We start from the raw sequence: 16,242 nt of genomic DNA, 5'->3' as shown, positions 1-16,242 counted from the left end.
GTTGCTCTGTCAGATTTTTCAGCTGGTCAGAAGTGGGGACATCTTGCCTCATATCCCCTCATTTCTTTCGTAGTAGAATACCTGCAAAAAGGACTGTTTATGTGATCAATTTTATTTCCAGTGGCAATAAAAACAGAACATGAAAAATCTCAATATGTTTAGTTTAATAGAGCTGTATTTCTCCCCCCCATATATGTGTTTGCAAGGATTGAGATTCTGGATCATGTTAATGCAGACTGTGAGAACAGACTTTTTATTGACTCGAGAAGATTGATTTGAGGGCCACGGTGTTGGTGTTTATCCTTTATTCTGAATTGTGACTGGGTTAACGATGCTGAATACCTCATATGACTCTGGTTTCCTTGAGAGTAAGTACATAGATGCTTTTTCTTAAATGTTGCTTCTGTATCTCAAGACCTGTTTCTTAAGTTTCTGAGCCCAGAGTATCATGAACCCAGTCCCACCACTTTTTCAAATTCCAAGAATGGTATGAAGTTTAAAAAAAAGTAGAAATTTAGGTACACTAAAAATGTCTTAACCACAAATGAGTTAAGGTGTGTCAAATATTGGAAAATTAATAGAAGTAGTTTTCTCTGAAAAAATAGTGTCTGTAGGCACTGAAACTAAGGAATGTCAAAGCATGTGAGTGTCACTGCAGAAACGGGCTGCCAAAGGCTTGTGGATGTTTGTCTTGTCTCTTTTTTTCCTCTGTCCTTCCTAATTTTCAGCTGTGAGTGCTGGTTTGTCTGTTGGCTCATGGAGTTCCTGTCATTATTGTGCCTTCTCATCAGTACATCTCTGTAAACACGAGGTATTGAATAGAAGTTCTCTTAATGTTTCCATACCATCCCCTTAATTTGAACCAAACTGTGTCTTCAACCTAATTCCCTCTGGAGATGAGACCCAGGCGAGCCTGCTGCCTGTCTTGTTTCCACTTGTCCCTGCTTCCCACATCTTTTGAGCCTTTCAGCCAGTTTCAGTCCAACGAGGCAGAAGTTCTGAAGGTCTGAACGTTCCACAGATCTTGTGATAACTGGCAGCTGAGGGAAAGTAGTGAGGTCTGGCTCACCATTCCTGCCCAGGGAGGGGTGATGGACGCGCTCCCGGGACAGTTGTGGGGCAGTTCTGCACCGTCTGTCAGAGGAGGTTCCCCGCTGGATCAGCCTGTGGATCAGGGCTCAGTGCGTGTGTGGCTCGGAGGCAGCGGCCGCTCCGCCTCCTCCTGCCCGCGGGGGTTGGTGTAGGCACAAAGGAGCTGGCAGAGCCATCGGAAAGGTTTGGGAGATAAGGAGCTGTACACGTAGCAGGCAGTGAGCAGTATTGTAACACACCTGTTCTGGGATACAGGACAGGAATCTGCTGTAAACAAGATTTTTTGGTCACCAGTGTTCATGGGAAAAAAGTGGATAATACTGCCCTGTGGTTGAAATCATAATGTGCCTGATTATGCTCCATCCCTTTACTTTTTATCCCATCTTCTCTGTTTTGCTTTTGTACAAGCAAATGTCCCATACATCTCTAAAACAGAATTCTGAGTTCCTAAATTTAACAAGAGCTTGATACCATAATGATTTTGGTGGTGACCCTGTTGTTCAAAGTTACATGTGTAGGTGGATATTTTGTTCCGTGATGGGTTTTTTGTTTGTTTTTTTCCCGAATTGTAATTGAATTACCCTCTGACAATAGGTGGGGGGCAAAGATAAAAGCTGGAGTATTGGAATTCTGACATACTTTTCCAGCATTTCTTTAATCATAAACAACCTTTTTCTCGAAATGTTTTCCTTTAGAACTTAGCTCCCAATTTAGTAGCTTTCAGAATCTAACACTTTCTCTTTTTAAAATGAATGTGTTACTCTATTGTTTTTTTTCATTTAATTGGAGAGTCTCATGCATTGTTCTGTCTCACCTACTAGCGAGATATTATGTTGATGTTTAAATGCTGAAAGCTTTCCTTGCAAACCCCTTTTGTTAAAAATGGTGGGAGGGATAATTTAGCTGTCTCAAAATGATGGAAATTCCAATGTGGATTCATAGTGAGGAAAAAATTCAAATAGTTATTGTTGATTTTAAAACAGGATGTGTAGAAGATTTTCATCTCCCAGGTGGAGCTGTGAGGAACAGGTCCCACTTGACTGGCCTGCAGAAATAGAAAAATTAGTTCAGACTTTAATACGAAGAGGTTTAGGGGGCTGTTTAGTTGTCTGGGTTTTGTTGACCCCTTCTCTCTCAGGTTAAGTACTGATTTCACAGTGACACTGTTTTAAGATGATGTAGTTTAGTGTTTTTGAAATCCAAGTAGTTCTAAGATCTTGAGATGTGAAATCTTTTAGTTGTAGGACATGCATTAGGGAGCCAAATTTGCTAGTGCTCGTTTAAGCAATGCTGATTTGATTTCCATAAATCAGTGTCAGAGACATTTCTGCTTTGGTGCTGTTGCCAATTGCTGTCAAACAGTCCTGAATAGGTTCCCAGTTGGTAAGTTGTCACTGCCTATATCTGAATACACTGTGAACTTTAACATTTTTTTTCTTTAGAAGACCTGGACAAGCACCTTAAATATTGTAACACAGAGTTCCATATGGGTGGGATAGTCAGTATGTCAATCTGTCATCTTATTGTTTGGGAGGTGGGGGAGGAAATGTGAAATACTTACTTAGAGATTTTCTTTAGTGTGGTGTCTTACTTGTAAATATATTTCACAATAGTTAAAAATAATACTAGAAGCACCCTGCATTAGATTGGCATGCAAGTGTCTCATCATCCACTCCGAGTAGATGCAGGAAATCTGTGAATTTAGCACGTTTTCATCATCCAGTCAGAGTTAAATGTCAGAAAGGCAAAAGTAGGGGTGTCAGCTGGGAATCAAACTGGTGGTACTGATAAAAGCAGTGATGGTTCTTCAGAAGGGATCACATGCAGTGGTGTCCCATCAGTCCCACCCATATATGCATTTAACTTGAAGCATGTGAACATGTGAAAACTACTTTTTGTTTTAAGAGATCAACGTAGCATGAAGTAAATAAAGCTTAGGTGGTTCTAATTTTCTCTTGTGGTCCTGTTTGGCCCATCTGATCCTGTCATGAGTCAGCAGAATGCCCTTCATTAGGGACAGCTGCATCTGTAGTACCAGGAGTTACCCATCAGGGTGAAGAAGGTGAGTCTTCCCCCTCTGTTTGGTACTTACAAAACCACATCTGGAATCACATCCAGGTCTGGATTCTCTGTTCCCAAGGAAGGCATTGACATACTGGAGTGCCACCAGGAACATCAGGAGCCTGGAGGACATGATAGGTTAAGAGAAACAGAGGGAACTCGAGGGTTTCTTAATCTGTGTGAATAAAAGGGGAAATCTTATTATTGTCTTAAAACAGTCTAACAGGAGAGGATAGAGAAGATGGAGCTGGCTTCTTCTCAAAGCTGCACCGGGATAGGATGAAAAGAGGCAGAATCAGGATAAGGCATAGCAAATTCCAGGGAAAGCTTTTTCAAAGTGTGGTTATTCAGGTGCTGACAGAGGGGCCCTTGCATCTCTGTCAGTGGAGATACTAAAACCTTAGGTAGCCAATTCCTTGATCTGATTGGACCTGCCTGGAGAAGAGGGATGAAGGCTGAACTGGGTGCCCTCCACAGTTTCCTTCTGATCAAAATTATTCTGGGATTTTTACCCTTTAGTGTTCACTATATGTTACCTCTTGTATCCTCAGCCAAGTGAAATCAAAGCTTAGAGGGCTGGAAACCCTGAAGAGGCTAAAGCTCCTACAAAGTGTTGGTTGAGTAGAAGGAGAGAGGAACTGTAGCCTTGAATAACTCTTGATAATTGCAGCCTTTCTGATATTATTTCCATTTGTTCTGCTGACAGGGAGGTTTGTGTGTCTAGCATAGTCAGCACAGCTCATTCTGCAGCTGATACTTGTGCAGCTTGAGTGTTGGAGAAGAGTCCTGGAGATGGCTGGGGAAATCTTGGGAAGGGTGAGGAAAGAAGGAAGCAAGTGGATGCCTTTCCAATGGCAGGCACTGGAGCAGGTTGGCCAGAGGGGTTGTGCAGTTTCCTTCCTTGGCAGTTTTCAAGGCTGGAGCTGGAGCAGTCCTGCCTGACCTCATTGCTGACCCTGCTTTGAGCAGGAGGTCCAACTACTTGAGGTCCCATCAAACCTGCATTATCCTGGGATCCTAAGCAGTGGAAGAGGGAGTATTCTTACGAGATGTGTAGAAGGGTCAGTGAGGTGCAGGTGCATGCTGATGAATCAAATACTTAATTATTTTTAAGTTGGGGATACTTTGCTTTCGTCAGTTGTGTTGTTTTTGTAGGTTTTTTTCAGATGGGCTTCAGTATATATTCCAAGATCTTGTATTTCTTGGGTTGTAAAAGCATCTTGAGATGCTTTTACTTTATGCTGAAGACAACTTTGCAGTACAACACCCTTACAAAATGGTTAGCTTTTACCTCTTAGGTCCATTCTGTAGTTCAGGAAAACTGAAACCTTTATTCTGATGAGTCAGGCATTTGTGAGTTAATTGAATATGGGTAGGCTGTGAAAAATGACTAAAATATCAACAGCAATTTAAAAGTACTTCTTTTCCTGTGATTCTGCAGGTTTGCCTGGGTAACACGATGCCAGCTGAGCGCAAAAAGCCACCAAATATGGAAGAAAAGGAATCTCAGCTAAATAATAAAGAGTTTAGTGAAAGGAGACCAGTGAGCACCAGGGACAAGCCAAAAGAAGATGTCAAGGTTGGCATGAAGAGAGAGACTTTAAAGGTTCCTGATGATAAAAAGAAGAAAATGGAAGAGGATAAAAGAAAGAAGGAAGACAAGGAGCGGAAGAAAAAAGAAGAGGATAAAGTAAAGGCAGAAGAAGAACAAAAGAAGAAAGAGGAGGAAGAGAAAAAGAAACTTGAAGAAGAGGAGAAAAAGAAACAAGAGGAGGAAGAGAAGAAGAAACAAGAAGAAGCAGCTGCTCAACTAAAGTAAGTGGTCTTATAATGGTTTAATTGTGCCAAATGCTGTAGTTCTGCTACCAGGATTGTGGGCAGAGTTATAAAAAATGAACTGTTTGAGTTACTTTTAAGTTGCCTGTAGTGTTTTAAGTTTTATGTGGCTGGCTGAGTATGCTTTATGACTTCTACATCATTTTGAGTTTTCACTTGTAACCTCTGTTATTTTAGTCTCTGATATGGAGCTTTGTTAGTGTTCTGCATGTGATGACCATGTAATGCACAGTTATGCTTGAATAAATGTCATGGTTTAACCCCAGTTGGCAACTCAGCCCCACACACCCCCTCACTCCCCTCAACAGGATGGGGAAGGGAATCAGAAGAGTAAAAATAAGAAAACTTGTGGGCTGACATAAAGACAGTTCAATAGATAAAGGAAAAGCTGTGTGCTCAAGCAAAGCAAAACAGGGAGTTCATTCCCCACTTCCCCTGGGCAGGCAGGTGTTCAGGACAGCAGGGCTCCAGCAAATGTCACATGACTTGGGAAGAGAAGCTCCATCACTCTGAACATCCCTCCCCTTCCTTCTTCCCCAGATTTATATGTGGAGTTGTATGGTCTGGGATGTATCCCTTGGGGCAGTTGGGCTCATCTGTCCCAGCTGTGTCCCCTCCCTACTCCTTGCACACCCCCAGCCTCCTGCTGGTGGGGTGGGGTGAGGAAAAGGCCTTGACTGTGTGTAAGCCCTGCCCAGCAGTAATGAAAACATCCCTGTGTTATCCACACTGACTCCAGCACAAATCCAAACCAGCCCATCAGGCCACTAGGAAGAAAATTAATTCTGTCCCAGCCCAAACCAGCACAATACAGAAGCAGTTTCTTTTAAGATGGAGAGCTGTTAGCACCATAAATTTTGGAATACATACTATAACAGGTCTGCAAACCATAACAGGAGCAAATCTACTCTGAAGAATGACTGTCATTTCTTTCAATCAAACATAGACAACTGATTCCTGGATGGCAAACTCAGAATGTAACCTGGCAGTTTAATATGTGATATTACCAAGACAGTGTTTTTTAATATATTATCCAAGGGTACTGCTGTGTTGAAATGGCATCATTAGACTAATAAAGCTCAGATTCTGGATATTATGTGTGTTAAATGTCACTTTTAAGACTGAGGCAATGTGATAGCCAAATTCTAGCTGGGACAGATATATTTCACCTATTTAAAATTTTCTGTGTAATTTCAGTAGTCTGGGAATAAAAGATTTCCCTTAACTGTGTAATACAGTGACATGTTGGAAGGCTGTTCTGTTCTTTTGTAAGAACTCCATCTCCACTTGGAGTAAATGGAGTTCTATGTTTATATTTTTGAAGTCTGTTTGGATTAATATGTTCTGCCTAGAAGTATTTAAGAATTATTTTTTTTCCAACAAGTAGTACTTGCCTTTTGCATTACAAAAATTAAACAGAATTTATGAAGCAGATGCTTCAGCTGTCTAGGATTAACTTGGTAAATATTTAAGGAGAGAGTATTAAAGGGAAATTTTTAGAATTGCTGAAAGGTTTCCGGCTATGACCTTTTTTCCTTTGAACCGATAACCTGCAAGCAACAAAATACTTTGTCCTGTAACAAAAATGACTAATTTTTGTGTCTCTCAGGGAAAAAGAGGAAGCCCATCAGCTCCATCAGGAGGCTTGGGAGCGCCACCAGGCACGGAAAGAGCTCCGCAGCAAGAACCAGAACGCCCCGGACAACCGTCCCGAGGAAAACTTCTTCAGCAGGCTGGACTCCAGCCTGAAGAAGAACACAGCTTTTGTCAAGAAGCTAAAAACCATCACAGAACAACAACGGGACTCCTTGTCCCATGACTTTAATAGCCTGAATTTAAGCAAATACATTGCAGAAGCAGTAGCTTCTATTGTGGAGGCCAAGCTGAAGATCTCGGATGTGAACTGCGCCGTGCACTTGTGCTCCCTCTTCCACCAGCGATACGCTGATTTTGCCCCTTCCTTACTTCAGGCTTGGAAAAAACATTTTGAGGCGAGGAAAGAAGAGAAGACTCCCAACATCACCAAGTTAAGAACTGATCTGCGTTTCATTGCAGAATTGACAATAGTTGGGATTTTCACTGACAAGGAAGGTCTGTCTCTAATCTATGAGCAGCTTAAAAACATTATTAATGCCGACCGGGAGTCCCACACCCACGTTTCTGTGGTTATCAGCTTCTGCCGGCACTGTGGGGATGACATTGCTGGTTTGGTACCCAGGAAAGTCAAAACTGTGGCAGAGAAGTTTAACTTGAGCTTTCCTCCTAGTGAGATAATTAGCCCAGAGAAACAACAGCCCTTCCAGAATTTGTTGAAGGAATACTTTACGTCTTTGACCAAACACCTGAAAAGGGACCACAGGGAGCTACAAAATATTGAAAGACAAAACAGGTGACACTTGAATGTTGTTTTTTATTTATGAATTAAAAAATAGTTTATTTATGAAATAGGTTTGTTGCAGTATTTATAAACAAAGTATGTTGTAGTCAGTGTGTAGAAGCAAGTGTGTTCTGCATTGTATCTAAAAAACTAAATTTGATCTGATACTTAAAAAGCAAAGACGAAACAGACTCTTCAAATATCTTTAAAGAAAAGGCAGGTTGACCTTTGGCTTTAATTCTCTTTATTTCCTTATCAGTGTGAGAGCAGTGCTGCTTTCCCAACTGGTACTGTCCTTTTCCAGTTGGCACAATCTGATTTTTCCCTTTCCACCCACATGTATTTAATGGAGCATATGCCACAATGGCTTGGCTTGTTTACTTTTTTGGTGTACCAGCATGGAGGACAAATTAGTTTACATTAACAAGGTATCCATTACACTTTAAGGTGGGCAAATTATATAGTATTATATTAAAGTAGAGGGCATAGACAATTTGATTCAAATCTTCTTAGATATCTGTATATAATACTAATATTGCAGAGTATGATTATACACACCTTTGGGATCTGAATAATGTTTTTCTACAATGTTCACATTGTTTAATAATTATTTTCTTTAAGGCATCCTGAGTTCTCACTATTGGAGCCAACCTAAACTCAGCTGCTGGTCTTAAAACAGAGTCATTCTTAAATCCTTTTGGAAGCACAGAAATGAACATGTTACTGGGTCTAGACACAGGTTTCAGCTAAAAGGCTGGACATCAGTCCAGAGTTGTATGTGTGGCTGGAATACATTAAAATTTCATGTTCCCAACCAAGGATCAATTGTGCCTGATGGATTTTGTGCTGCAGTCCTGTCTGGTCTCAGTCAAACAGGTGTTGTATTTCACAGGAGTGTAAACTGACTTTTGAAGTACTGTTGTTTCTACAAGTACCTTATTAGTTTAAAGTGAGTTATCAACTTAGTTGTTATTTTTTTTGAGGTAATGAACATGAACCTTTATCCTTTCAATTGTAATTGGTTCTGGGCACATTGGTTCTGGGTGGCATTTCAGTGAGTGGGTTTTGTACAGCCTGTATGAGAGGAAATAAAGGGAAAAAAGTTTCCAAGAGGTATAAAGTATGTTAGGAAACCAAGAAGAAGAAAGACTGTGAGTGATCTGAGAGAGGGAAATATACTTTAATATTTACTTGTACAGCTGGATAAGAGAGACTGGATAGAGCCCTGAGCAGCCTGGTCTGATCTCACCACTGAGCCTGCTTTGAGTACATCAGACAAGGGACCTCTTTATGCTCCTCCTCATCTGAATTATCCCTGGGGACATGGGTGCAGAGCTTTGTTTTGGGGAAGGAATGTGAAGAACTACCATTTATCACTGGATTAAGAGAACTCTATTATTTATCCCTCTGAACTTTAAGGTGTTTATTTTAACTTCTTAGTAAAATTGAGGAATAAGTTCTGTTAAAGAAACAAGCCATCAAAAAATTCTCCTACCAAATTTTATTCACTTACAACATGTTAGTGATAGAGATTCTTGGCTTTTGCACAGTATGGAAATGCAAGTGAGGGCAGGACAGAAATTTGCCTAGTAAGAAGTCTGTGAATACTTCCTAAGCTGTGGATTTTGGGAGAGTGATTATGCAGTTGGTTGGTTGCTTGCTTTTGTATTTTTTTCTGTGGATAGGTGTGGGTTTTTGGGATATTTTTGTTTGGTTGTTGGATTTATTTTTTTTTTTTTTAACAACTAATAATCCTATTGGATAACACAGTTCTCCATGTAATAAAAATCTGGTCCATTTTGCTGATAGCAGCAGTTTTTATTCATACTGTTGTTCCAGAATCAATGAAGTGAACAGGGAGTGAACTGTTCCCTCTTGTGCATCAACTGTGTCATATGTTTAGTTTATGACATTTTGTCAGGTAAATAACTCATAGTTTTTTCTGTGTCAGGAGAGTGACTGTGAAATAACTCAAGCTGTGCAGATTGGTTAATTGAAAATTAATATCCTAAATTAACAGTGCATTAGTCCTGTGTTATCTGCAAATCATTTAGGTAAAATTAAAGCATTGTTATATACAGGGGTTTCTGCATAATTGGATCATTAGCAAAACTACCTTGTGTTATGCTTTGACAGTAGAACCTGGTGATCTTTTGGTTGCACAGCTGAGAGCACAGCTGAACTTGTCAGGCTGTATCATTGGAAGGAAACAGCTTCATTTCCAAATTCTGGAGAGAGTTTTCAAAAATGAGTTAGATGTGGAAGAAACTTCTTTGGTCTAAATGAAGGATGTTTTTAAGCTGTGCTGAACTTGCCTTGTGGTGCTGTGAAGAGACACGAAGTAAGACAAGTGCTGTGTGCTGTGCTTTTAATTGTATTCAGGACAGAACTGTGCTTTTTAAAGTTTGCTTCGTGTGCTAGAGCTTCCTTGAATTTGTTAACACTTGTCTTCTGGGAACTGAAAATGAGAACTGAAACTCTTGTACTGTTGTTACAGCACTTTGCTTTTTTGATTTTTTTAATAATAGCACAGAGCTTCAGTGCTCGTGTTTGTAAGGCTGCTGGGGTATTTTAAACTTAAAATATGTACATAATGGACAGCTGTCTCCATGGAAAAGCTGTGAGCTGGCACTTAACATGTTTCCCAATCCAAACTGAACTACTGCACTTTAGAAATTGTCAGTGGTTATTTAATTAGTTAATTTTTCTTGCTCTACTTTGCAGGAGCGGGTAATACATTTTTATATAGGTGTCAGAGGGACAAGAAATAGAACTTTAGCCAGCATTGCTGCTTCTTGCCCTCTGGCCAGACACCTGTGCCCAGTTTTGGCTCTGAGCAGGTCTGAGGGATTTTGTTGCTCGCCCTGGGAATGTGTTGTGTACTGAGATGACTTTTGTTTTACAATTCAGCTGCAGCTCGAAAAAAGCCAAGACTGATATCCCTCAACTTACGTTGCTTAAACTATTTTAGAATTTTTATGCCACAAAATATTTATCTTTTGGCAGGACTGTGACTGTAATACCTGTTGCTTGATGAGAGCCTAATGGTAATGGGATCATACAAAGGATAATGCAATGACACAACCTGCTTCAGGAATTGTGGCATTTACACCTTTTTTCAGACTTCTGATGCTTTCATGTCAGGGCAGGGGGCCTTGTCAGTGGTTCCAGCTGGTTAGTCCAGGGTTGTTGACATTGTTCAAGCTACTGTAAAACAAATTGGAATCAGCTTCCCTTTGGAAGTCCATGTTTGATCTGAGCCCATTTGGATCTTGGCTGTAGTTGGCCCCAAACAGCTCATGTGGCCCAAAGTGTTCCTTGCTGGTAGAGAACTGACTGTGCCTTGTCCTTGTAAGAACTGCTCCTGCAGAGGGGATGAATGGATCGTGCCAGATGGGAAAAGGCACTTCTCAGGAGCCAGAGTTCTGGATGAACTAGAACAGTGCTCATGAGCAACCAGATTATTCTGAGTTAACCCAAAATCAAGGACGACAGGATCAGACTTCTGTGGCAATCTTTGGACTAGCAGAGATTAGTATATTTGGTTAAATTACTGAATGTTCTTGGTGTTTTTGGTCAAAATATCAAGATGGTCTTAACTGTAGTTTGGTAAGAAAATAGAGTTGTACTGTTCTGCCTGTTCTCCTGAAACTGCTTTATGGTGCACTTGCAAGCAAGTGACTGTTCCTTCAAAAGCAAGCTGCTTTTGACAACAGATCTCAGTTTTCAAAATGAAAATTTAAAACACATATGAATAGTTTCATAAAAGAAAACAAAGAGCAACTGAAAAAAACCAAATGTAACTGCTCTTAGTTTGGAGCAATAGTCTTGAAATAACTTGGTTTGTTGGAAACTCAATGGGCTGCTTTTTAATATGCAGGTTTTTTTGAGCCTGCTGGTGATAAAAGCCCATGTAATCATTTAAGCAATGTGGAAATGGATTGTTGCAGGTGCAAAGCAGTTTTTATCCAACTTTGATGTAAGTTGAATGTTCTAATTTAATACACAAGTTTTTTCATAGTGCAGGGCTGTCACAGCATAATCATGGCAAAAAGTAAGTTGGCCTTTCTGTTTGGCCCTTGGGCTGTCCCATCCTCAGTGGGATTGGAGTTGGACATTCAGCGTGGTTTGGAAAAATAACAGCATTGCTCAAATTTTTGCAATTGCAGTCTAAACTGGAATTCCCACAGTTCCCTTGAACAGAGCAGGTTAACTTTGCTCAGAGCAAGTCACAGTGGTTCAAATACACTCTAAGGAAAAAGGTTGTCTTACTGTAACTTTGCTTTTCGTAGGCGCATCCTCCACTCCAAGGGGGAGCTGAGTGAGGATCGGCACAAGCAATATGAGGAATTTGCAATGTCATATCAGAAGCTGTTGGCAAATTCTCAGTCTCTGGCTGATCTTCTGGATGAAAACATGCCTGACCTTCCCCAGGAGAAACCAACACCCGAGGGTAAGCCAGGTTCTACAGAAGTAAACAGAAGCTGGGCTTGGCTTGGGTGTGGTGAGGAAACCAAGCAAACCTTCCCACTGATGGGTTGTTCCTGCTGGTTTTGTTTCATTTAGGCTTTCCCCATGAAGGATATCCATGAATGGATAATACTTCATTTTTTAATTAAAGTGATTAAGCCTGACATGAAACCATAACTATTATATATGCTGTGTGTAGTTATGGTAACTTAAGTAATATCTCTTTAGATTTGTTTCAGGTAAAACAGTAATAAATGGACAATGGAAAATGTTTTTAACCTGATCCTTTCCATTTAATATCATACAGTTTTTAGTATTTAAAAACTGTTAGAGTTTTAAAAGCTGATATTGTTCAAAAATAGGCCTGAAGTCTATTTTGGGCCATGATGTTATGAGCAGGAACATATTGTTAAGCCAGATAAGTGACTAGGTGTGGCTGTCTGACCTCCTGAGCACCAGTGCAGCTTTTAGCTGACACTGCTGTTCAGTGCCTTGAAAATTTGAGATTAATTGGGATGTTGAAATCCTGAGTGTATCTTTTGCCTGAAGTGATCTTGAGCTTAAAAAAGCTGTGTTTCTTGAATGCCTTTAAATTTAAAACTATTCCTTTAAAACTTCATTCTTAAAATTCAGTGGGGTACAGTTCTTCATACTCCAAGTGATTACTTTTATTGCTAATGACATTAAGTCTGTTATAACTTTCCTTTCTAATACCACATAATGTGCTGCTTGATTTTAATTGATTTGACTTTCACTCTGATGCCATCTGCATTTTCAATCAAAATCCAATTTAGTATTTTTAAGATAATGTCATGATATATCTGATGTTAAGATGGAATTGTTAAAAACAGGTTAAAGTATACATTGCAATATTTAGGTGAAAACAGTGATGGTAGTAAATAGATTAACATTTCTATGTGTATTTTTTTTATCTTTAAGGAATCTTCCTGTTGAAGATCATAAATTTGTGTAAATAATTTTCTAATGGTTTCACTGTTTTTGCAGAACATGGGCCTGGTATTGATATTTTCACACCAGGAAAGCCTGGAGAATATGACCTGGAGGGGGGTATCTGGGAAGATGAAGATGCCAGAAACTTCTATGAGAATCTCATTGACTTGAAGGCTTTTGTGCCAGCAATTTTGTTCAAAGATAATGAAAAATATTCCCAGAACAAGGATTCCAGCAAAGATGAATCAAGAGGTAGGATGCTTAGATGAGTATTTATTTGAACATCTCTTGTCCAACAGCTGTACAAATTTGATGGAAGTAATGAGTCTCTAATGGAATCATTTGTGGTGATCAGGACAGTACACCAGTTTGGATCAATTTTAGGGAATAAACTTTATGGAATAGGGATTAGATGGGTATGGTATTTAAGGAAGAAAAGAAGTAAATGCATTTTAATATGGATATAATTTTTAATTTAAAATAAATGGAGGTAAGCTAGTGTGTTGTAAACACTAACTTTTCTTTAAGAAGCATGAGAGTTTTCCTTCTCTGAAAGACATTAGTGTTTGTTTTTTCCACTGTTATTTTTTTTAGTAAACTGTTAATGGGAGCTGACTTTGTTGGTATAAAATTCCAGTAGATTAATAGGCCTGCGGGGTTCTTGTGACTCAACCCTCTGTTCACAGCCAGGCATTGGCCTTAGTTATCTTTAGTTATAAGGGGATAAAAATCACTGGCTCAAAGTAGAACAGAAAGTGCATGTTTGAATAGTTCTGAAATTTTCTTATGAGAATCTGTAAATGTTGGAGCAGCTTCCCCAGGGAGGCTGGAGTCTCTGTCTTAAGATATTTTTCAAAACAACTGGAAAAATACCTGAGAAATATGATGTGAACAGTGTCCATCTACTTGGAGCAGAAGGTTGAACTGGAGACCTCACTAAAGTCCACTCCAGACTAATTGTGTCTGTGATTCTGAACAGGTTGTTTGTTTTGTGAGTCTGTATTTCCAAATGATGTGTGCACTGCTTAGTTGTCACATTTTTCTTTAAAAAGTTTAAGTATTTTAATAAGCTTATTTGCCTTGATTTTTTTTGTTTGTTTGTTTTATGAAGAATAATTACAAATAAATGCTTGAAGGAGATTTGAAAGAATAGAATACTCGAGGTGCTAATCTCTTGGAAAAATGTTCTATGTCTTGTAGTCAAAGAAAAATATTAGTTAGTCCTTTCTGAATCTTTATCTAGGGAGTTATAGATTCTTTTCAAGGAAAATATGGTTTTTCTTTGGCCTCCTGCATAGCATGTTATCTCTTCAACACCTTCCTCTGGTTCTGCTTTTTGCTTTTTTCTTCATCTCCCTAAAACACTTTCTGTTTACTTTGCTTTGTCAATTTTGTTACCAGCTCAGCTATGAAGAATATGCAGTGAACACGAAATTAGTATTTGCATGTTTGAAACTGGCTCTTTTTGAATAATGTTGGTGACACTCATTTACTAAAGGATGCTGGTTTTCTGTCTGACCTCCCCAGTATGCAAGTTGGGTTTTTTTGGCTTCACTTTCCATATGATGGCCTGGCAATCCTTAACAATACAGATAAATGTTTGCAGCTTTCAGGTGGGTGGGTAAAGCTGTGTGAAGGATATCAAACCACTGAGACCTAAGAGATGAGACAATAGTCTCAAGAGATAGATATTCTTTGCCCATTTCTTTTAACAAGATTAAGACACTGAAGAGGTGTAGGTTTAGCAGCATCATTATTCTTGCATTCTTATCATGCCTGTGCATATTTAGCAATATAATGTTTTTACTTAACTTTTAAACAGATTCTAAAGATGCCAAAGATAATAAAGAAGCACCTGGAAGCGAAGATCTGGAGTTGGAGCTGGAGAATCTGGATATTAATGATGATCCACTGGAGTTGGACTGTGGAGATGAGGCAGAAGATCTTACAAAGAAGCTTCTTGATGAGCAAGGTAAAAAAAATAGGTTTTAAGGATTCTTTTTCTTCCTTATTTGTTGGGGTTTTTTTGAACTTGATAGTTTTTACTTTGTAGATTTTTAGAGTGCATTCAGGAGGAATGATTGCTTTATTTATTTATTATTTATGAGACTTGGTAAATAGAAACTGCTAGGATTGTGGTCAAAAATGCTTTTGTAACAGGTCATTCAGATACCAGTGAAAAGTGTTATAAACAGGTGTATGCAGTGAAAGTTACTGATTCCTTCATACAGCTTTTAAAAATAATCAAATGTAAAGGCAGTTGCCTGAGAAGTGACTACAGAGAGGTTTGTAGACTTCAGTGCATAAATGATTTTTCTTATCCAATGCTTAAGGTTCTAATAAAATATTTTATGGTTTTAACTTCTCTTGAAATCTAAGATTCAGCTCTGCCTTTGTCTTGTTAATTGATAAAGATTTTTCTTATGATGTTAGATCTTTACAAAGCAGGATTTAAGAATTCTAACCTCTAATTACATGTAAAGGGCTGCAAATGGCACCTCTGAAAATCTGGCTGTGCTGGTTTTACTGGGGGAAACAGCAGCACAGTGTTTCTTAAGACTTTTTTCTTATGATTTACAGAGTTTTCTTTTAGTAGTACTGAACAGGAGAAAAAAAAGAGAAAAAATCATAGAGGAGCAAGTGAGGTGTTTTTCTTTGAGCCCAGTTTGTAAGACACGTCAGGTTTGCTGCTTTGGGTTGCCAAGGACCAGTGGAGATGATTTTCTTCCATTTCTGAAACAGGAAATGTATGTCTAAAATGTGGGGAAAAAAAAGAATCACATCTAGAGTCATCTAGGTTCTGTGGCTTAAAACTGAAAATCCTACCTGATCTAGTGAATTTATAATTTAATCATCCCAGAATGGTTTGGGTTGGAAAGGACCTTGGGGATCATCTAGTTCCAACCTTGTGCCATGGGCAGGGACACCTTCCACTACATCTGATCATCTTCCTCTGGACTCTCTCCAGCAGGTCCATGTTGTTCTTACACTGGGGGCTGGATGCCTCCAGCATGTTGACCACACCACACAGCTTGGTGTCCTTGGCAAAATTCCATAGGGTGCACTCAATCCTGCTGTCCCAGGAAGAGTTAAACAGCACTGATCCCAGTCCCAGCCCCTGAGGAATGCCAGTTGTCACTGGTTTCCATCTGGACACTGTTAAAGAGCAGAAATTTAAAAAAATACCTAAAAATATTAAGAAATACTTTGTGGACTTGTGGGACTGGATTCTGAAAACGTTCCTCAGTGAGGCTTTGATTCAACAGGATGTTTGACATGAGTTGTGCAGAGAAGGGGGATCCAGCCAACAGTTTGCCCCCAGTGTTGGTTTGTACCCTCTGACTGTGAGGGGTCCTGCATGATCAAATTCCTTAGGGAAACTCACCCCTTGGAGGAGGAGCTGCCAGCACTGCAAAGGCACTTCTCTTACCCCCACTGTGTGGGTGATTCTGTAC

General features: G+C 39.5%; 1 protein-coding gene across 3 annotated transcripts in view; it reads left to right on the top strand.

Moving 5' to 3' along the window:
* The window catches only part of UPF2 (UPF2 regulator of nonsense mediated mRNA decay), a 55,786-nt gene that overhangs the window by 1,030 nt on the left and 38,514 nt on the right, over positions 1–16,242 (top strand). For all 3 annotated transcript variants that reach the window (XM_051795145.1, XM_051795146.1, XM_051795144.1), the window contains 5 exons: positions 4,595–4,968; positions 6,599–7,378; positions 11,659–11,819; positions 12,842–13,039; positions 14,610–14,759. In XM_051795145.1, coding sequence (XP_051651105.1) covers positions 4,613–4,968; positions 6,599–7,378; positions 11,659–11,819; positions 12,842–13,039; positions 14,610–14,759 — 1,645 coding nt within the window. In that variant the 5' untranslated portion in view covers positions 4,595–4,612. Of the gene's footprint in view, positions 1–4,594; positions 4,969–6,598; positions 7,379–11,658; positions 11,820–12,841; positions 13,040–14,609; positions 14,760–16,242 lie in introns of those variants that run through there.

The sequence above is a fragment of the Manacus candei genome, unplaced genomic scaffold (assembly GCF_025592945.1).
Source record: "Manacus candei isolate 608988 ecotype Guabito, Panama unplaced genomic scaffold, ASM2559294v1 h1tg000042l, whole genome shotgun sequence".
In the NCBI taxonomy this organism is placed as follows: Eukaryota; Metazoa; Chordata; class Aves; order Passeriformes; family Pipridae; genus Manacus; species Manacus candei.
Note: the sequence above shows the minus strand (reverse complement) of the source record. Positions and strands in the feature narration are given on the sequence as shown.